We start from the raw sequence: 22668 nt of genomic DNA on the forward strand, positions 1-22668 counted from the left end.
GGGGGAGGTGGGGGATGGGGAGGAGGAGGAAGGAGGACGGGGAGGTGGGGGATGGGGAGGAGGAGGAAGGAGGACGGGGAGGTGGGGGAAGAGGAGTGAGAGGTGGCGGCGGAGGAGGAGGGGGGAGGCGGAGGAGGAGGACGGGGAGGCGGGGGGAGGCGGAGGGGGAGGTGGGGGATGGGGAGGAGGAGGAAGGAGGACGGGGAGGTGGGGGAAGAGGAGTGAGAGGTGGCGGAGGAGGAGGGGGGAGGCGGAGGAGGAGGACGGGGAGGTGGAGGGGGAGGACGGGGAGGTGGAGGGGAGGAGGGGGGGGAGGTGGGGGATGGGAAGGAGGAGGAAGGAGGACGGGGAGGTGGGGGATGGGGAGGAGGAGGAGGTGGCGGAGGAGGAGGGGGAGGCGGAGGAGGAGGACGGGGAGGTGGAGGGGGAGGTGGAGGGGAGGACGGGGAGGTGGAGGGGAGGAGGGGGGGAGGTGGGGGATGGGGAGGAGGAGGAAGGAGGAAGGGGGGGTGTACTGAGAAAATTTCAAGGGCAATATGGTAATTATACTAAAGGTTAGTTTGGGTATTTTTTTTTTTGTTTTTGGGGGGTGTCCTGAGCAATAGGGGGGGTGTATATAGAACTACCCAGGATGCGTCCGCCCTGACGTTACGATAAGTCGTGTCCGCATGACATTATTTATAACAATTTAAAGCCTCATCAAAAATAAATAATCAAAAATATTATTTATGTTTTTAATTTTATATAAGTATTTCAATTTTATTTAACAAAAAACTAAACACACGTCCGCATGAATCTTCATGATTGTATATCGAAAACTACTTGAATATTTATTTACAAAAAACAAAAAAATTTGAAAATAAATTTTTGAGTAACCTATTTGAGGGACGTTCCGGGCAAAATAAAATTTATTTAAAAATTAATGAGGTTTGTGAGGCAAAATAGAGGAACAAGAAAGCATTTTTACTATAAAAAAAAAAAAAAAGACAATGAAGGCCTACACTGGCTGAAGACCTCTATTTTATAGGGTTGGCAAGCTTCCAAAGAGAAGGGGGAAGTCAGAGGATGCTAAGAAGGCACAAACTTTATTCCATTACCAAATATGCTTGTCTGGCTGGAGATCCCTGCCGAAATTTTGAGATCCTAAAAGGCCTAATTTTTTTTGTATAGATTAGAGGATAAGACATTCAAATGATGAAATCCCCATTTCCTAAGTTGAATCCGCACTTAACCATAAGGGATCGAAAGTTTTGATAATGTTCTTCTAGATGGAAAAAGCTCTATACATGAGTGTGTATCTATGCTGAGCAAGATAACTATTATGATAGCATGAACCGTTTTAAATTCTTGTCCAAGGCTGATCTTCTCCATTTAATTGTCTCCAATCCCATTTAACAATCAGGGTTCTATTGAACTCCTCCGAATTCAGAATTCCCAATCCACCCTCCTGAGGTTTGCATATAATGTTCTGTTTCATTGGAGAGTTGAACGGGGTAAAAGCTTTGAACACCTTTCCAAAGAAAAGACCTCATTTTGTCCAACTTCGCAATTAGCCTAGGAAGAAGGGAGATGGACATGTAATAAAGTTCTAGCGCTACAAGATCTAAGGCTGTAAATAGGCCTAGTTAACCCATGATTGAACCTAACTTGACCTAACCCGTTTAGACCCAACTCAGCATATTCTTCGAGCCTCGTGAGGTCAGGCCGGGTTTAAATATTAGATCCATCCCACAATTTCATTCAGGTCTAGATTTAAGACCCAACCTCATCCATTCTAACCTAATCTGATCCATACACTATGTTAGGGGTGTGCATGGGTCAGAGCAGTTTGGAGTTAAACTGGAAATCAAATTGATTTAAATTGATTTTCTAAAATGAAAATTGAAACTAAACTGGCCACCTACAAAAATCGTTTGAAACCGACCCACAAAGTTTGGTTCAATTTGGTTTGATTTATCAGATTGATGTTCTATTTTATATATAGAAATATAAAAAAATGAAATATATATATATATAAAGACATATACGGGTCAGGTCAGGCTGGGTCAGTTTAAATATATATCTATTTGTATATATATATAAGCTTACTTGGGTTGGTTTGGATCGGTTTTAGTTGATTTTTTGAAAACTCAAATCAAAATCGAACCAAATTTTTTTGGGTTTAAATCTTTTACAAACTAAAACCAGGCTCTCTTTTTTTTTTTAAGAAAAAAACTATATAAACCGAATTGAAAAACTTGGTTCCGATTGGGTTCGCAGTTTAGGCAGCTTTTTGGACACTCCAATACCGTATGAATCTATTTCGAATCTTCATATTAGTTATTGGACCTGGCCTGAGATGAATTGTTCCAAATAAAATATTTTGAGTCATTTCCTTTTTTAAATCGATCTTGTCGCATTAAGAAAGTCTATCTAATGAGAAGTACTCCGGGTCATTTCTTCTTTAAATCGATATTGTTACATTAAAAAAGTCCAACCAATGAGGTTATTGACCTCTTGAAGCAGAGCATTAATCATGGAATTGGGAATATGTGAGCAAATAATTGTATGGCAGTCTAATTTGATTCAAAAGTGAAAACAGGATTTCATTCATAAAAAATCTTGTTAACAAACAAATGTAAACCTAGATCAAAATTGGACCTGATCCAAACTTGAATATTATTTATCAAGTCTAGGTCATACATGACTTCGATATGATCCAAACAACTCGTCAAGCCCAAAATATTGTCATCGGACATGCTCGACCCAACCCAATTATTTATTGGATTTGGTCCAAATCCAATAACCAGACTCGTATAAAAAACCAGGTTGGGTCGGCGTCAAGCAGGCAAATCCAACTCGATCCACTTGCATACCTAACGAGAAATGAGTCGATCAAGATAAGTCTCATACTAAAAAGAGGAAAATGCCTATTCGATCAGCTAATCTGACATCGAGTTCGTCTATGATAGGGTTGCCTATGGACTTCTTTTAGATAGACAGGGGATAAGGATGGGCCAAGGTAAGTGACTAGATAGTTGGAGGTGTGGAAATCCAAATTGCTTGCTAGGAGGTCAGCTTTCAGTGAATTGTCACCAATAAAAACCAGTTAGAATTCAGTGAAATTTGGAATGATAGTTAAAAAAAAACGGCCGAAGAGGTTAAAGAAATTTATGGTACCATCTATATATTGGAGGCTAATGATGTTTTCCTTAAGAGTCTCGAAGCAGCAAATAAAGTTCTAATCCAATTCAGTTTTCGATCTCAGATATATTTTTAGACCAGGGCATAGACGTGACCAAACCCGATCCAAACCTATCCGCACCCCTGATTTTATCCAATTTGCCTGTGGCGGAACGGCGACGAACTTTAAACAAGAAGCCAGCTGTCCAAACCAAGAAACGCGAAGCCGGTCGGAGCCAACGGGCGGGCTGATTCGAATTCCACCGTCCCGCTCTTCCCCCAAGCCAAGCCCACGGCCTCTATAAAGCTGCCTGTGAGACCTCAGCCCGACCGCAGCCACCGTCCGACCACCGCCATCGCCTTCTAGGGTTTCTCCTTCCCCATCCCTCTTCCTCCTCCTCCCGTCCCTTTCCACCTTCCTCTTCTCTCCCAATCATTCAATAAAAATGGATCAAGAAAACGCTCCTCGGCCGATCCAGCCCCCATTAATGGCGGTCACCGACGAGCAAAGGCCTCGAATCACTCGGAGCTTCCGAGCCACGAAGCCCCTTTTCTCTCGAAAAAGGCCCCAAGAATCCCCTTCCCCCTTTCCCACCCCCAAGTTCATGTCCCCTCTCCTTCTTTTCTCTGGTTTTCACTCTTTTCACACTTCTTGATTCGCCGACTCACCTTTTCTTGGAATCTTTGTTTCAGATGTACGAGTACGAATTCTTCGATCCCGTTGCTCCATGCCTCACCCATTGCCACGGTTCCGCTTGCGGAGATTCAGAATAGGGTCCCGATTGAAGATGGGTACTCCACCCCAGCTAGGCCCCCAGAAAATTGTAATCGTTTTCGAGATGTTGCAGTGTCCCCACACAGTAGTGCTGGTTTTCTTGACGATGAGCTTGATGAGGCATTCTTGCAAGAAGTGGATGCCCTGTGTGAAGAGAGGTCCACAGCGAAGAAACAGAGGTCCAGCCCGGAGAGCATGGTGCGTGATACGAGTGCTGGAGAAGATAGGGAGCAGCTGAGGCAGGAACGTACGGATCTGTTTCAAGACACGGATGATGGTTCTGTGCCTCAGAAGTACTATGATTATATGAAATCGCTGAATGATGCACAAAGGGAGGCAGCTTGTTGGGACATCTCTGTTCCATTGATGATTGTAGCAGGCCCGGGAAGCGGAAAGGTCTGATCTCTTTTTCTGGAGCTAGTAGCACCCAAGAACTGTTTTCTTGATTTTTTTTCCCTTTCCATTAAATATCATATTTGTGTTTGCGCTTGTTTCTGACATTTTCTGGAATCTAGAAACACCAAAAAAAATGCTTTCTTGATTTAATATTTTGCGTTTTCTCTTGTTACTGACGACCGATGGTGTGCATGTCAGACATCAACTATGGTTGGGCGGGTGTTGACACTACTCAAAGAGGTACGGTTTTTGTTGCTAGCGTTATAAAACTTGTAGTGTGTCATGGTACAGTTCCTTCTTCCATTGCTTTTACTGTTTCAGATGTCATTAAAAAATCTTTTTTCCCCGTCTCTTTACCTCCAGGGAATTGGCCCCTCCAACATTCTTGCAATGACATTCACGACTGCTGCTGCTTCTGAGATGAGGGATCGAATTGGAGCAGTGGTGGGAAAAGCGGTTGCAAAGGAACTAGCAATCAGCACGTTTCACTCGTTCTGTCTGCAGCTCTGTAGGACACACGCTGAAAAGTAGGTTACTGTGAATTTGAGGTTTTGTTTATTTTGGCACTTCTATTCTCTTGTACGAAAAAAACCTTATTGCATAAAGTGGCTCTGCAAAATATGTTCCTTTAGGATTTTACATGAATATATATACGAGGGCTATAACCAGGCACGAGCAGAAAATGTCACAGGGATGCTTCATGAATAGTTCTAAACATTTTATTAATATGTCATACAGATCCACTCTGGATAAGGAAATTCCTGACACGGATAGATCTAAAATTTATTTTGAATGAGGAGGCAAAAAATGAAAACCAGAAACTCCGATTGATATTTCAGTATTTTTAGAGTGGTATTTCCTCTTCATATATAAGCCATAGTATCCTAATCGCAATCCTAGAATTACTTTTCCTAATCTCAATCCTAGAATTGCTTTTCCATGAATAACTAAACTAATCCTACATTAATTTCCTACATAATTTCAATATAGTTCTCAATCCTATTTCATCCTAATCCTCTAGTGCCATAGTATCTGGAAACAACTTTTATCAAATGGTAAATCACATTATATATTTAATCTGCTTCAAGAAGTTCTTGAAAGAATTTATAGCGGAGTCATGTATCTTATTCCATACATTAATGGTTTAGTAGTAGTAGTAGTAGTTATGTGCTCACTTATTTCTCACTAATGAGTCCCATTTGAAATTTCACAAAAAAGTCTTTTTCAAACTTCAAGAAAAAGAACACTTTTAAACACCTTTCCAAACTCCCTTTCTTTGCAGTACATAATATTTTGCTAATACTTATTCCTATGTTAACTATTTTTTTATGCGAAACCCTTCTATGATATCGAAAAATAGAAAGTAGCTGTAAAAAGCCTCATTTTAACCCTAAAAAAAATTCACTAGTACTCCTTGGTAGAAAATCAGAGTGGACAACTATAGTCTACAGAAATATCCTTACTGAAAGAAACGTCTGTCTTTTATCCATGTTAGATTCTCAGCAGGCATCTAGATGAGAAAAGGTCATTAGGCACCACTTCTAATGGGTAGTTATTGGTGTTTTGCATTGAGATCCTAGTTGCCTTCTGACATCAGCCTCTTTCTATTGCAGTTGTTCATGCTGATAAATTCTTATGTTTTCCTCAAATTTATATCTTTGATCTCATCCTTTGTGGGTTCCATTTTCCACATTGCTCAAAATTGATGAAAATAAGACTACATTTTGTAGAAATTGCATGGAATGGAGATAGAAAATGTTCTCTTTTCATAATATGATGAGTTCTAAATGGTTAAGAGAGAATTATCCCCATTCTCGAGAATTCGAGGATATTAAGTGAAGGGACAAGATGGGGATGCTGTCTACTCTTATACATTAACTACAATTCCTGAGTTTATCTGTTTATATGTCTGCTTCAACAACTCCTCATTCATGTCCAATGCAACTTGCTACAGGATTCTTTTCTTTTATTTTTCTTTCCTTTTTTTCCCTTTCTTGTGGGGTTTCTTGCATCTTTTTACATTACAAGTGCATTGCAAGTGCTGAATTTTAGTTATAACAAAATCGACCTGAGTCAGGCTCCTTGATTTGCAAGTTTTCATTTTTCTATAAATTAAGTTACAGAACATATTTACTAAAGGGTTTTGCATGAATAAGTCTCTCACTAATTTTTTAGGACACCAGGGTCCAGGAACCACTTTTTACCTCTTTTTTTTTTTTTTGACTGGAACATGCCTAAAGCCAACCTTAAGTACAAACTGGCCTAGTAGCTTAGACCACTGGGACAACTGATGGTTATCTGATTGTTATATTAAGCTACTTGATGATGAAATAGAGCCCCATTTGAAATGCACTTATATATGAATGTGTGTATATTTGTATGCATGCATGTAAGAAAACTGATATTTGGAATTATTAGCCATTTCAAAATCTCTTTTACTCCATCAAAAAAGAAAATGTTCCCAGGTTGTGGTCAAGAAAGCTTTATTGAAAACTATTTTGTTCCATTAGCATAAAAACATTGCTAAGCTGGTACTTTGCAAGGAAGCTTTTGGGTTTGAGTAGGCTCATGCCCTTCTGTAAAAGTAGGAATGCCCACCTCTTGAGAGAAAGATAATTCTTTCTCCCTTTTTCGGATTAAATTTATATATTAGGATTAGCTATATGATCTTTGGAAAGATAAAGATGAGTTACTGCAAGTTTGTTATGCATCTCCACCTTCCTCCTTAGTGGAGATATTCTATCTTTTTTGACTAAACATGCGGACATAACAAGTCAGACTTTTAATGGTCTGAAGTCTTCCAAATAATATGGAAAACAAATTTTTTGTTCAAAAAAACAGTTCTTGTAATGCCTATTTTTATGGGTGTTCAAAAATACTCTATTGCACCTGGCTTACTTGATATTCAACAGAGACAAATTTCATGATGACTTATGGGTGTTGGACATGGCAAATTTTTAAACTCTATTTATGGGTGACAAAAGGGTTACTCATCTACGTATGCAGACATATGGATATGATTGTATATGCAATTGTCAATATCATTGCTATCACCTACATCCATGTTTATATGTTTTATGCGAGCTCTTCTTTAACGACATGTTAGGAATGTAAAATAAAAAAAAGAAATCTTTTTTTAATGTAAAATAAGGTTATTTAATAGGTTCTAACATTGACAGCTGGATCTGGGAAGCTCTTTCATCTGGCTAGATACTAAATCATTGAGGGGTATATGTGCTAATTTTATTGAGAGTCAAAACTGGTGCACCTGAAATATTGGATCACATTCCTCTAAGTAATCTCTTTGAGAACTAAACTAGAAATCTTGACTGACAATTAAACTAGAAATCTTGACTGATTTATTTGTTAATGATTGTCCTAATATCACCATATGATATAGATATCATTAGATGCATATGTCAGACAATGCAACATAGGCATGTGAATCCACCGAGTAATCTGTCTTTTTTCCTTTTTTTTAGAAAGTAACAATTGGGTTTAGATTACAGTAATACTATAACTAAAATGATCTTTATGTCATGTTGTATATTATTCCTCTGGAGCTTGGACATCCAGTCCCTCCCTTCCGTCAATCATTTTTGTTATGTGTTATAACTTTAGACCATTACATTGCACATCTTTAACTACTTTTGCTATTCGAGCATTAATATATAATGCATAGTATCTAAGAAGTTTGGCTGCAATTAATGCAACTCCTATAGTGTTTGACTTTTACTTTATGCATTATAGGTTGGGCCGCACACCTGAATTCCTAATATATGGACATGGGCAACAAAGACGAGCAGTCATTGAGGCCTTGCGCCTCGTCGAGAATGGGAAAAAAAATGGACGAGAAAGTGCAGGTCACAAGCTTGATGAATTTACTAGTGGTAATACTGCACAATCTTTTAAAGAGAAGTCAAAAAAATGGCAAAAGTTTGTGACACAGGTGCATCTGTCATACCTGCAAAATACAAATTGGTCACTTTTATATTTCCACATGGATATCATATTTCAGACTGAATAATAGTTTGTAAGGTTTTTTCCTTTGTATTTGTTTGATGGAAAAAGAAAGGATTGTGGTGTCAGTCTCTTGCAACAGTCTAGTTACTGTTCTTTTTGGATTTAGGAATTCCTTTGATGCTTTTAAAAGGCAAATTTTCTGCAAACACATACATCTTGCTATGCTTTTCTTTACTTGATGAACTTTGTAAAAATGGTGCTTTACTTAAATATATAGGTTTCTGCCATGCCTTATTGAACTCAAAGATATAATATTTTACTTTGTGTGATCTTATAGACTTTCCAATAGTTACCAATTAACAGCTTAATTTTCATGATATTTTTCTCTCAATGGAGACATGGAAAAATTATTTTATTATTACATGCAGTTAATTACAGAAAATAATATATAATTGTGGAATGTGGAATGAGAAAGTAAGTTAATGCTCATTTTCTGGGTTGACCAGTACTGGAACCTATCCTAGACATAAGCTAGAGAACTGAAAAATAGTAGTCTTCTCTGTTTGCGTCAATGCTTTCGAATCTATTCCTCATACCCAATGTCATTGGTATTATGGGTTTCTGGCTGTTAGAAGTAATCTAATTTATTATATCTTCATGTATCCTCTACAACTTTCTTTACTAGGGATTTGCTTATATAAATGCTTTTTTGTTGACATGTTCATGCAAGCATACTAATGGCAAAGCTATTCTCATTATATAGAGTTCTATGATTTTATAAATTAATTGAACCACTAACAAGGCCCTTGCTTGATGTAGTTGAGATCTGACTGAGTTTGCTAGAAGTGCTGTACACCAACATGAAATTTATTCCATTGTGGAATGAGGGTTTTTAGGATCCCTTAATTGTCTGCATATCAGGAAATCCAAGGAACATTGCTATTAAGAGTTTACCGATAAATATATGTTTGTCTTCATGTATTCCATCCTCTGTTAATTCCGGTTCAGGCTTTCATCCTCCATAGGTAAGTTCATGAAATCTCTATTTGCCCTTTTAAACATTTGTTCATCAACCTCCTCATGATGTGCATTGAGGGCCTATATTACAATTGTTCAACTTCAACATTAAATGATTGAGTTGTATTATAAATGTCTTATGCCTCAGGGAAGGGGCTCTATTTCATGAGGCTACACATCTTGTGAAGAAGATCTTTTGAAATTCACACCCTGTGCAACATTTTATTCCTTTTGTTGGACACATAATTTTAGGCTTGAATATCCCTTCAATAAATGAAGGTAGGGTTTTTCTTAATAATTTTTAATATTGATTATAGTTTGTGATTTAACTGCCAGACTCATGTATGATAGCATATTAATTAACACTTCAAAAATGTAAACACTAAATTATAGTGATAGTAAGCCAAGACATGCCACATTTTGGTATTTTTGCTTCAAGGTTTGCTCCAAGGTTTAAGTGGCCGCACATGTGAGTCCATGCCAACTGGCACATACCAGATCAGGCTGGTATGAATATCAACATGCGGTCAGCATGAGACCCATTATATCTCTTTTTTATATTTTTAAAATAATTAACTTTCAGCCCCCTTTTGTTGTTCTGTTATGGAACAACAGAACGAGTGCTATGCTAGCATGCCTTGTGCCAGTGGCCTGTAATTCCTTTTTCTGTGTACATGTGGGATATTTGTTTGGATCCTTACTTGCAAAGATTGTTACAACAACCAAGTCTAGACACAACATTTATATCCTTTACTTTGTTTAGAACAGATACTTTGTATTTTCACATGGCTTAGCTGTTCTAAACAAAGTGCAAGAAGTTTGCACCTTATGATGTGAGTCTTATCTTCACCTTACAACTTTGCTTTTTTTTTTTCTTTGTTGGATCAAATTATCATAATTAGTCTTCATCTTTGTTGATGCTTTGTCTTTGTCCTCTCTAACATGTTACTTTTTAAATCCATCCTACTTAGTTTGTCCCAATTTATCTTCTACTTGTATTCTCCAACTCTAAAATCTCCTGACCTCCTTGTCCTTTAGAAAAAATTGTTTATAATTGTATCACAGGTTGCTACTCAAATTTTCAGTACTCAAGTATTTTACAAACAGTGGCTTTTCAACAACATATTTTTCCAACTTTGGATTATACAACTTGGCTTGACCATTTGATTACAAGATATCTCTAATTCAAGTTGACTTAAATGTGCTATCAAACTTAAAGTGGCACCTTGTTATCAACTAAGACCAAATAATGTTGCTTGAAGGGTTAGGCTTCAGTTTCCATTTATTTTTTGTAACTATTATGGATTGACATTTTCCATTTTGTTCAGTAGACATGTCATTGTGTAACTATAGACAGTGATATTATTCAGCTCTAACAATATGGTCACACATTGGTTACCGAACTATGCATATGGCATGATTCCATGGTCTTTTATTATCATATTGCTAACATATTTGTTAGTATAATGGTTTTGCTACGAATTACTGGTTCTGTATGTGTTATGATGAAGTTAATGATGGTCTTTTTCTGAGGCATGTTTTGTCGTCTGGAGATTTTTGTCAGTAGCACAAATTTTAAGTTGTAATTGTCTCGTAGGAAATAGTTTGAAATTTTATATAGAGAGTTAAAGTTAATTTATCAACTAAAATAGTAGATATTTGTTATGCTCTGGAACTAGTTTGATTGAGTGAGAAAACAACTTCCTGTTTTAAAATGGGAATATAGAATACTTGTATGCAGGCAACAAATTTCTTTACTACGTAAGTAAGTACATTTGAGTTACGATATTGATACTATGATATAATGTTTCTTTTCAGGCTAAAGCTTCTGGGGGAACTCCTGAAGAATGTCAAAAAATGGGTGATGAGATAGGAGTAAGCTGGTGTTTTCTAATGCAAATACTTAAATGCCAAATTGGATAACAGATTTGAAGTCCTTATTTTGGTGATCTCAATCAGGCTATGGTTCTTAGACATTACAACAACATACTCACGTCGTGCGATGCTTTGGACTATCATGACTTCATCAGCTCATCAGTGAAGCTACTAACCGATTTTCCTGAAGGTTATGATTGAGCTTAAACTATACTAGGCAATATCGTGCTTTATTTGTTTTTCTTTTGTGAAAATTAACTCAAGACTGCAATCTTTCAGTGTTTAAGGAGTGTGTGGAAACATGGAAGGCCATAGTCGTAGATGAGTTTCAGGATACAAGTTCTATGCAGTATTGTCTTTTAAGGATTCTAGCCTCTCACAAACATGTAACTATTGTTGGAGATGAAGATCAGGTGAGTTTCAATTTGATTTGTATTTAACTGTTGTTCTTGGAGGATTTCTAGCTGTTTTTTCAAACAATTTTATTTATTTTTTGAAATTTTAGAGTTTACATTTCTAAAATCATTCAATTCCTAATTGTCTTTCAGTCCATATTCAGTTTCAATGGTGCTAATGTTTGCGGATTTGACTCCTTTCGTAGGGATTTTCCAACTCACAAAGAGGTCAGTGCCATATAGGTTTTATTTCATTCATGGCTCTCCAACTAATATGAGTACTAGAATTCAACATTGATCATCAAGCTTTTCTTTTATCGCATATGTTTTGAATTTTTTTTCATGTTGACAATTGCAGGTTAGATTAAACAAGAATTATCGCTCTACACGGTGTATTGTTGAGGCAGCATCTTCTCTTATTCACAATAACATCAAACGTTGCCATCTTAAGAAAGTTGAAACTGACAATTCCTCTGGTTGCAAAGTATCCTTCTCTGAGTTCTGGTTCTTGGACTTTATGTGTCAATATTTTGCTTGATGTTCAAAATTATCATAATATTATATTTGACTTGTTCGGCCTTCACCATATTTAGATTACTGTTAAGGAATGCTATAATGAAGATGCACAATGCGCATTTGTTGTTGATAAAATCTTGGAAATCACTTCTGACGATTCAGCTGCTAACTCCTCATTTGGCAATGTGGCAGTCCTTTACAGAAGACAAGTAAACTCTCTCTTTTTCCTTTTTTTTTTGTTGAGAGCTCATGGATTTCTTGCATGATCTATATTCTATATATGTCCAATATTCTCATATCATGCAGATTACTGGCAAAGCATTTCAGATGTGCTTCCGCAACAGGAAAATACCCTTCAACGTTCATGGAGTGGCCTTCTACAGGAAAAAGGTTGTCATTTCTTGCTTGACTTTTTACTATTTGATAAATTTCATTGGCCATGATCTGGTTTATTTGGACCATTGCGTTAACTCTTGTATTTATAAGTCCCACCAGTGATGCATTATAGCAAGTATCCTCATATTGTGATGAAGCCAAATCTACCTTGCATGCTTTGGGGTCACAAGTTTGACCTAATCTTAGCCTGTTTTGCCAGCCATTTTTCACTGTCAAACTTGTGCTTATACAAACACAATACACATCATTCTAAACCAACTTGAGGCATGATTGCCAGACTAGCTGATATTGATCGCTAGCTATGTACGTCCTACCTTTTGTCTTTCTCTCTCTCTCTCTCTGTATCCATCTCTGTCTATTTTATAGTAAGTTTTTGTAATAGGCTAACAATTGGTATATCCACATGCTCAGTCTGCACATACCTAATGGATTTTTAACTCTAGTAATATGATGACCTTGATGATCATTTCTTTGCTTCTTTGAAGCATTGGATCACATTCTTTTATGCCTATGATCGAGATTGATTGTGATTCTGAAAAGCCATATCACCTGGAAGTTTTATTCCACCAATATGATTGAATTCTTGTCCTTGTAGCAGTTTCTTATAATGATTTAGAGAATGCATTAGGTCCTTGAATAAAAGTCGTGGGAATGAAAGTAAATGTCCTGACAGTTTGGTCTAATCCTTTCGGTAGTTATATGATCATCTAATTCTTTTACGGCAGATTTTATTGATGATGCTTGCACATTTTGTATGCACACATCCATGCATGTGTGTAGCTGTTAAAGTTTTAACTATACAATCATTTAGGAAGAGGTGAATGCTTATTTTACTTTGACTCACAACTCACATTTCTAATATCTAATCTGTCACCTTGAAGCTCCAACAGCCATGGGGATTCTAGAGTCTGAAATTACATCTATGATTCATTCATTGCTCTCGTTCCATGTTCTATAGTCATTTGCTTTCAGCGTTTTGGATATTATGGACAGTAAAATGCCTATTGCATAATGCATTAGTACTAGCTAATATCTTCCACTCCTTATGATGTAGTACTTCCTATCTTCAAGGCCTGAAGCGTTGGCAGAAACTGATCCAAGACCGATTGAAATTTTCGGTTTTGATCAGTTTTGGCTGGTTTCGGCTGAAACTGACCAAAAATGTTATTTTTTATTTTTAGTTTTTTGTTTCATAAATAAATATGTATAATTTTATAGACTTCATTAATGCAATTCATCCACACATTTACGTAGGCTCTAGTGATCTAAGCCATGTTAATTTGGTATTATACTTTATTATTGAAGAGGGTAAGATGCAATTTTGATGTTTCTTTTTTTTTTTTTTTTTGAGTTGTAAACACCACTGCAATATGTAGAAGTAAAGATGTTTGTGCATGCCTAGGAGCTTTGGTGGTATTTTGGAGAGTGAGATATGGAAATAATTTTATGTGCTTGTGTCTTATTAATTTATGCATGATTAAGTGATTTCTGATACTTTACTCCATATATCAGTGCATTCATGTGATATGATTAATGCATTAAGCTTCAACGAAATTTAGTTTGAACCTGAAACTATCCAAATACTATCAAGTATGACTCTAGATGACTTAAAATAAATAGAATGCTGTGAAATAACTTGTCCCGTTTTTTTTTTAATTTTTTTTTTTTTTTGAACTGAGTCTGAAACTTGGAGTGAAACTGCTGAAGCTGCCAATTCTAAAATTAGATCCGGGATATCTTCTTGTTTCGCCATTTGATCACAATAGTGTACTTTGTCTTCATCTTGTCGTCAGGTGCCTTGCACTATCAGAATGCATTGTCTTAGCATCTATATTATCCTTTAAATATAGCTTCTTTAGAAACTTCTATTTCATATTTGTTCCTATATTTATAAAAATGACCAACATGATCACCTGTAAATGTTAAAATTTACATACTCAGGTAATTACAAGGAGGATTAATAGGGTGCTCGTTTTTATTGCAGGTAATCAAAGCAATAATGGCAGTTTTAAAAACGACATTACCTGGTTGTGATGATGGTCCATTTCGTCAAGCCTTCAAGGCACTTTTTCCTGGTGATAAAGAAGAAAAGAAAACGGTGCTTTTCCCCTCTTCACCTTCCTGCCTATCAATTCCCTTCTGCTGCTATATTTATGTAATCTGGCCCTTTGTCAGTGGTTCCTTTGCTTTATCAGGTTTATAATTATTCAGCTTTTGTTGGAGTTGTGTCCTGTAGGTTGTTGATTATGTTGAAAAGATATCCTCAGCTAGGAAATGTAGCTTTTTCTCAGCTGCAAGCGACATCTTTGGTGCAAAGATCTCGGGTACCTTCAAAAGGTCTTTTATTCCGTCTAACTTAGTACTATGTGTGCAAACAATACTCTTACCAAAGAATTTCTGCAGACTTGATAATCTAAGCATCATTCTTTTTAATCACTTGACATTATAGCCTTCTTGTTGAAATCATAGTGATAAAGAAGGTGAATCCAATGTCATAATATTTGACTAGAGTTCCATTCACAGTTTAAGATGGTGTACAATTGGAAACTTGAAACTTGATGCTTGCCTAGTAATGCTGCTGATATTAGCAGGTGGGTGTTGGTCATTATGCTATAATAAACTTAAAGGAACTAAATCACAACAAAAAAAATACAATTAAGTAGAGGGGTTCTTTTCTATGTAAATCGGGAACATAGTCATATGTTGGATGTCAAAGATTTACATTTCGTTTGATTCTTTAGTAGACCACATCTATTAGTTTGCATTGTGATAAGATATGTATCTGATTGTACTTTTTGCTCTTAAATCAATCCCAAAGTAATATGGATAGCAGAATCTGAACCTGATCCAAGCCAGCTTTCAATATGGATTTGTCTTGAACATTTCAGCAGTAGTGTGTGTATCAAATGATTGAACAACTGTGATGAATTTACTCATGATACCTAGTTGACATTCATAACAGTTATCTAATAAATTATGAGTTCAATAGATCCTATTTAGTAGAAAGATGAATGTTCGTTATCGGACAATCACTTATTCATAAGCCTTGTGAAGGGCTAATAGTTTTCATTTTCTCATAGAAAACCTTTTTATGTGTTTAGGGCAGCCAATGGGTTGGGCCAATCCAAGTGGCTCAACTAACCTAGTAGAGAAAAACTGGCTCGTGCTGGACTTTTCAGCCTAAAAGCCAAATGGCCTAATTTTTATGAACCTCGATTAATCTGGGCCAGACCTGGGATGAGATTTTGGTCTAAAAATAAACAGAGCCTGGTTTGAGCATGGCCCAGCCTGAAAAATTAAACCAAGTTGGGTCAAGCTGCAGCCTGGTTTGGGTTGGGCTGGTTTGAACCTGAGCTTCAAATCCTTGGTTTGCTTTGAGCCTAGGCCCGACCCACCCTGTTGACATCCCTATGTGTGTGTAAATAGAGAGAGGGGAAGAGAATTATGGTACAGTAACTACAGTTAACTGTATTTGTGGTCAGATTTGACTGTTCTAAAAAGTTGGGGTTTTCAAGATGAAGATCTAAATTACTTAGGTTCATATTATTGCTAAAATGCGAATATGGGCTTGTCCTAGTGGTCACACCTCTTTGCTTAGCAATAAGAAGTTCTGGGTCTGATTCTTGGTTTGTGCAACCCCAAAATTTTAACCATTGATACTTATCCTGCAGGTGGCCTCTCTCCCTTTCTCTCTTTTCTTAAAAAAAAAGAAAAATATTGCATCTAAAATGACCATTAGTAAAAAAATAGTCTTTCATCTGGCAACTTCCTTACTTGTGCTCCAAGTCATCCCAAAATAGGTGGGACAAACAGAATTAACACATAGAAACCAAATTTAGTTGTCTTGGATGCTTCTCACTCATAAATCACAGGAAAACATTGTATGTGCTGTGTCACCTATCTGTTTTGGATGACATGATGCATAGGCAAGCCATTTCCTTTTTGGCTCTTCATTTTGGTCATTACAATAATTTGCCTCTCTCATTACTATTTTTGACATGATGCAAGGTGTTTCCTTTTCATTTTGAGCCTTACATCTCAATTTTGAATACTGTTTGTTGCTTTACCTTTACGCTTCTACATCATTGTACTCAATCCTGTACCTGTGGTTGCAGGACTCAACTTACTCAAGGACGTAAAGTTTTGTCCACACTAGACATGCTATCCAAGCTTGTAAGAAGAGTAAGGAACGAATGGTCTTCTACCTCCTATATGTATATGTATCTTCATTGCTGATTGACAGAATGCTCTGCATTCTTTTAAGCTTCCCGTATGGTTGAATTAAAGAAAATTGTAATGATTTATGCATGTCTTAAACCTTTCTGTAGAATAACAATCAAATAATCAAATCGACCTTCAGTTCTATTGCATAGTACAGTTGAACCTTTAAGGATTTATATGGGATGTTCCCAAGAATGTTTTAAGATGCTGCATTAAAACATGAATTTGAAAAAAAAGAGAGAAAACTAAAAGTTGAGGAGCACTTGCACTACAGGAAAACAATGCAAGCTTTAGTGGAACAGGAGTGGTTATGTTGAGCTGGATGCGTAACTAAACTAGATGGGCAGGGTTTGAACTGGAATAACAAACGATGTAAAATTTCATTAGACATGAGTGAAGCTAACATGGGTGACTGGTATCATGATGTGCATCATGGCCTCAAGACCACTCTTGTAGAGTAGGTATTGGATATGATGATCTGAAACTCTGAGAAAAGTCAGCAAAAATGCTCATAGCAATTTGTAAAAAGGTTTTCAAGAAAGCTCACTTTGACAACAACATGCCACTTATAAAGGAAAATAATGTCAACTTCTGAAAATATGTGATTAAGCATGACTATGTTTATCTTTTTTTTTTCATGGAAACTTCCACACATAATAAATAAATCCTGTTCTTGTATTTCATGTTATCTTGGGAACAGAAAAAATTCTAACTTAGCATATATATGGGAGGAATTTGGGAGAACATCATCGATTAGAAGTAAAGAGTGGAGAACATTAGGGAAATATTCAATATGATTCTAAATTTGATAGAAATCATTTGGAGCTGACTTTCGTTTTGGAGTATGGTTGAATTTGATTTGCTCTAACAGTTTCTTTTTTTGGTTCTTTGAGAACCCCTTCAAATGAAACATTTAGTAAATTGAAACCAATGTATATATGGCTTAAATTTTTTGGGTTAAGAGAGCTTGTTTCTCATGACTGTAAATTCAGCAATATCAGACTAAAAATTTGTTATTTCCCAAAAATATTTAAGACAATCCACTTTACAACATAAGATATACTATATGTTTGTTGATGTCAATACAACATGGAAAACTATGTTTCCAATGTCGCTTTTCTAATAATTAGATCCAAAAATGCAACTTCAAGTAATGGAAATCACTTCTCCAAAAGGCCCATTAAAGTCACTCACCTATCTCTTTGAGAATCATATAGTAGACAGGGTGAACTCCAAAGCTCAGCAAGTAAACTTCTATCATCGTCAAGGATTTAGATTTCCATTGAAAAACACGACTCTTATATCATAACATAAACTAGATTGTCACTGAAAATCCATCACAAATTCTGATGGATCTTATCTTAATCTGTTATGCAGACATCATTTTAGTTAAAAGTCTATATTGATCTTCAGTTGGGGCCTAGAATATGTTCGTTGAACAGAGAGCAGTTATGCTTCATTTATTTACCGGGTGGATGATGAGAATGCTTTCAGTAGGAGGCTTCTTGAAGTGCTTTAGGGCTTGGTTTAGAGGCTACTGAATTCAAGCGCTTTCATATGGAAGGATTTATGTTCAATTTGTAAATTATTTAGTGCACAATTTTGGAATTGGCAGCCTAATTAGCCAACATTATGAGAAATGAGAGTTTGCACTATGACCATTGGAGTGATTAAGAAGCTATGGGCTCTTAAGATAGGTAATACTAAAGTCTAGTGAACTTAATTTTTGGTAGATTTGTTCAAGAAGTTACAAAGAGCTATTCTGCAGATGATGCCTTTACATAAGACTTGGTGCATGGTAAAAAACAGGCCAATTTAATCATAACATTTTGTCAAAATCATTTTGTTTTTCATGTAGAATTTCAAACAGGAAACAGTCTATAACATGCATATACTTGTTCTTGAGATTTATTGAAAACATTGGAAATTGTCTGAAAAGTATGACTTGTTACATAACAATATTCTAGAAAGCGGTCTATATGACTGCTCATTCATAGCTACATGTAGCTCTATAGTTGCCCTGTGCAGTGCCTAGGCTGTCTCAATATGCAACTGGGCTGCAAAATGACCCAAGCAGCTTGCATTTCAGTTCAGGCAGCATGCGCATCAAACAAAAAAAAAATACAAGCCAGCCAAAAAAAGGAATGCAAGTCTGGCAGTATGTGATACCCCACTTTCCGCACTTACTTCTCCTCCCTCTTCCTTTGCTTCCTCTCCTCCTCTGCCTCCTCTTTGGCTTACCATCCTCCTTCCTCCTCTTCTTTGTCTTTTGCCTCTCCTCCCTCTCCAACTGCACCATCTCTTTCTCCTTCTCTTCCTCTTCTGCTTGGGCCAATACAAACTGCCTAGGTGCTACACTGTATCTCCTGGCTCTTTACATATTGTGGCTGCATTTTAGAATTTTAACAGGCAATTAGGCACGCATTATTAATATCTATAATTTCCTCTTTTTATGTCAGCTAGCTAGTTTGTATTTTGTTTGAAGAACATGCAAACACTTAGTGAAATTTGACTTCACGGAGAACACATTATAGATGTAAAAAAATGATTAAGGAAAGGTTTGATATTTATTTGACTGTTATCAAATTACCCAAGTTTTCTCATGTTCTTCTTAAATTTTCTCTTTTTGTTAATCTTTAGTTTTTTATTATCATTTTATTTTGGTCTCAGCTGGTTTTGAACTGAATTAGCCTTTGCAAAAAGGAATTAAACACCAAAACTCTTTGGTCTTCATGTGGGAAGAAATGTGTTTTGAAACCAAAAGTTGAAATACTGAAATTGTGGGATATTAAGATAAAGTAGAAACCAATCGAGAAAAAGATTGCTTAAGTTCCCAAATAATGGAATTATTTGTTTATCTGGAGAAAACAAAATGCTACAAGAGAGAGTTTCTCCAACAACTTAAAGCTTTATTTCATCTATGGCCTTTTAACAATTTATTGGAATCCTTATTGCTTTGTTCTTTTCTTTTCTGTTTTTTTTCTGTTTAATATTTCTCACTGCCCTGACTGTATGTAAAAGTCTGTCCTTTGCCTTTTGTTCTCCTTCATTTTCATTATCGCATTATCATTTTGCACCACAGTACTAGTTTAGCACGATGGCATCAGTCCTTATTTCTCATTAGTGCTTCATGATCTCTCATTTTCTTAAAGAAGAAACTTGGCATTTAAGGTATTTTTTTGGTCCATCCAATGCTCATTTTCTTTCAATTGTTTAACATGAGTATACTTGATTCTTCTTGTTTAAAAAATTCAATAGAAATTCTTGTTGGTTATCTTCTCTTGACAACTGAAATCTTTAGATATATTATCTGGCAGCTTTATCTTTTGATAAAGTTTGTATATACCAATTCACGGTTACTGCTGGTGTTGCCAGGAACAATCTATCTCGGTGGTCATCTCTTCTGTGGCAAATATGTTACCTCAGGTTTAACTCTTATCATACTATATTCAAGTGGAGAACTCTATGCCTTTATCTGATAATTGTCATGCATTGGCATCCAAAGATACATAAGCTTGCAATATAATTTACATATGGCATGCTAAAGTAGAAGACTATATTCATTTTTTAACATAAAATGATGTTCATTGTTTTGGGTAGAGATAGACATTTTTATATAAATCAGCAACTTTTAATTATTTTATAGGAATCTATGAATTAAACTCTCCTAGATATAAGTTCTATGATTGTTTAACACGGACATCACATAGTTCTAGTTAATATCAAACAACTAACATTGTCAGTTATGCTTACACATTAAAGAAGACAAATATATTTTAAAATTTAGGTGAAAAGTATGAATCAACATGTAAACTATAATTTCACAATAAAAAAGATTGTAGCTACTTGCACATTGTTGTTGGTACTCTGGAAAGCTTGTGCAGTAGCAGTGCCATATAAAGCTTATATTAATATGATTTATCTTGATTATAACCTTAGCTTCAATGTTGAATAATAATCTTGATTTGTTATTATGTCTAATTTATAGACCACACCTTCTAATATTTCAATACATGTAACTAGGAAACAAAAGCAAAGAGTAGTAATAGATTAGCTTGAAGTGAAATAAGGTGGTTCATTTTATTCAAGCATGGGCTTAAAGAATCACTGCATATAATTTGTACTATTGCATATTTCTTTGATACATATTGATATAGGACATATAACAACCCAGGACCTCACCCAAAACGGCTAGCCGGAAGGTATTATTTGGGTTCCTTGATCCTGTATAAGTACTCAAGATCTACCCAGCGAATAACCAATGTGGGACTAAATACATGCTTGCACGGGTCCCCACATACTCCCTCCGTTCAAGCCTGACATCCTCGTCAGACTAAGGGTTCAAATCCATTCAAATCTAATCACAAACATATTATTGCATGATTTATCTAGTTGGAGTGTTCATTGCTTACTAGGCTGTCTAGCTCATTATACGATTTTTTACTATTTTTATAGACCCGAAGAACTAGCTTGATCCGGAGTTTTACACTATGGGAGAGCAACTAGAAGGACAGAGGCACAAGTTATCTTAGATTAGGGTTTATTTAAATTGATGTTTTATCTTAGACTATTGTTAGAAGTGTGAGACATTGTTAGTTGTGTTAGTTAAAGAAATAAAGTTTGCATATTATTAGTTAATTATTCCGCTGCATAATTATGATATCATGTTGAGATGCCTTGCACGCTCGTAGGGAGAGCTCCCTATGAGTGTGGGGCGGTTGCCATGAACCCCGGCTCGCGATCCCGTGTCGGAGGCATGACAACTTAAATAGTATCACAGCGGACCCGGCCCATAACTTATGTGGGCTAGGAGACACTGCAACACGGATCTATTGGGGCTGACCACGGGCCGATCGTGGTGTTTGTGAATAGATTTAAATGGATGTGAATCCTTAGCCTGACAAGGACGTTAGGGCTTAAACAGGGGGAGTATGTGAGGACCCGTGCGGGCGTGTGTTTAGTCCCACATCGGTTATTTGCTGGGTAGATCTTGGGTATTTATACAAGATCAAGGAACCCAAATAATAATTTCCGGCTAGCCATTTTGGGTGAGGTCATGGATTGTTACAGGACAATACACATGATGTAAGCTATCACAAACTATACAAAGTATGTGCCCTCGTACCGAGTTCATGCTGGCAATAATGCACTTGCTGTAGTTAATTGGCACAGTATATATCAACTATACATGTACATGCTTTGAATGCATCAGTTTTTCACTGCTTCGCAGATCTTGCATTATTAAACATTTTGTCAATAATATGTTATTTCTGTTTTGTTATGCTTCCAATTGGTAGGTTATGAACTTGACATCTTACATGGCATCATATGTAATGTATCATAATCTAGAATAAAGTTTAACTATGAAGTAAGATTATTTGGGATTGTTTTCATTAACCAATCCTCTCCATTAACAACCACCTTGTACAATGTCATATGACTGCATAGAACATTTTGCTTGTTTTTGGCCCATTGTTTGTAATGCAATACAGATATTGTCAAGTTCTTGCTCTCATTTTTCTATATTTTCTTGCAGAATTGCCTTTTTTCCGTGGTTATGTGCATAACTTCTGTCATTTTGGCTTTCTGAACTCTGTTGTTCTATTGAAAAATTGGGTTAAACATAATGTACTTTTTTCAGTGCTCATGTATATTGTCCTGAAGTAAAACAATTGTGCTCATCCAAAAGATATTTCATATAAGTCATCATTTTTTCTTGTTGCAAATTTAGAATGTTACCTTTTTTGTAGAAATACCTTCTTGAACAACGTGCAGTTGTAGATGCGGAAGGTGGGAAGTTGTTGAATGAAGACAATGATATAAGATCTGTAAGTCATGCTACAAGCTTGCCTGCTTTGCACATTCAATAAATATATATTTTTTAATATGTAACATGTTATCGTGCTGTTTGCTCTGTATTTTTTTGTTTCAACATTCGATGTTTCCCCTTTG

The 22668-nt window shown here is 36.3% G+C and overlaps 1 protein-coding gene across 1 annotated transcript in view; it reads left to right on the forward strand.

Moving 5' to 3' along the window:
• The first annotated feature begins 3286 nt into the window (after positions 1 to 3286).
• LOC103710812 (ATP-dependent DNA helicase SRS2-like protein At4g25120) overlaps positions 3287 to 22668 on the forward strand; it is a 54859-nt gene continuing 35477 nt past the window's right edge. Inside the window, exons 1-17 of the mRNA XM_026806127.2 lie at positions 3287 to 3763; positions 3856 to 4333; positions 4532 to 4573; positions 4697 to 4860; positions 8084 to 8282; positions 11132 to 11188; positions 11273 to 11378; positions 11468 to 11601; positions 11737 to 11811; positions 11942 to 12067; positions 12177 to 12308; positions 12406 to 12489; positions 14480 to 14593; positions 14732 to 14832; positions 16611 to 16677; positions 20092 to 20142; positions 22467 to 22544. Coding sequence (XP_026661928.2) covers positions 3609 to 3763; positions 3856 to 4333; positions 4532 to 4573; positions 4697 to 4860; positions 8084 to 8282; positions 11132 to 11188; positions 11273 to 11378; positions 11468 to 11601; positions 11737 to 11811; positions 11942 to 12067; positions 12177 to 12308; positions 12406 to 12489; positions 14480 to 14593; positions 14732 to 14832; positions 16611 to 16677; positions 20092 to 20142; positions 22467 to 22544 — 2163 coding nt within the window. The 5' untranslated portion in view covers positions 3287 to 3608. The remainder of the gene's footprint in view (positions 3764 to 3855; positions 4334 to 4531; positions 4574 to 4696; positions 4861 to 8083; positions 8283 to 11131; positions 11189 to 11272; positions 11379 to 11467; positions 11602 to 11736; positions 11812 to 11941; positions 12068 to 12176; positions 12309 to 12405; positions 12490 to 14479; positions 14594 to 14731; positions 14833 to 16610; positions 16678 to 20091; positions 20143 to 22466; positions 22545 to 22668) is intronic.

The sequence above is a fragment of the Phoenix dactylifera genome, chromosome 2 (genome assembly GCF_009389715.1).
Source record: "Phoenix dactylifera cultivar Barhee BC4 chromosome 2, palm_55x_up_171113_PBpolish2nd_filt_p, whole genome shotgun sequence".
Lineage (NCBI taxonomy): Eukaryota > Viridiplantae > Streptophyta > Magnoliopsida > Arecales > Arecaceae > Phoenix > Phoenix dactylifera.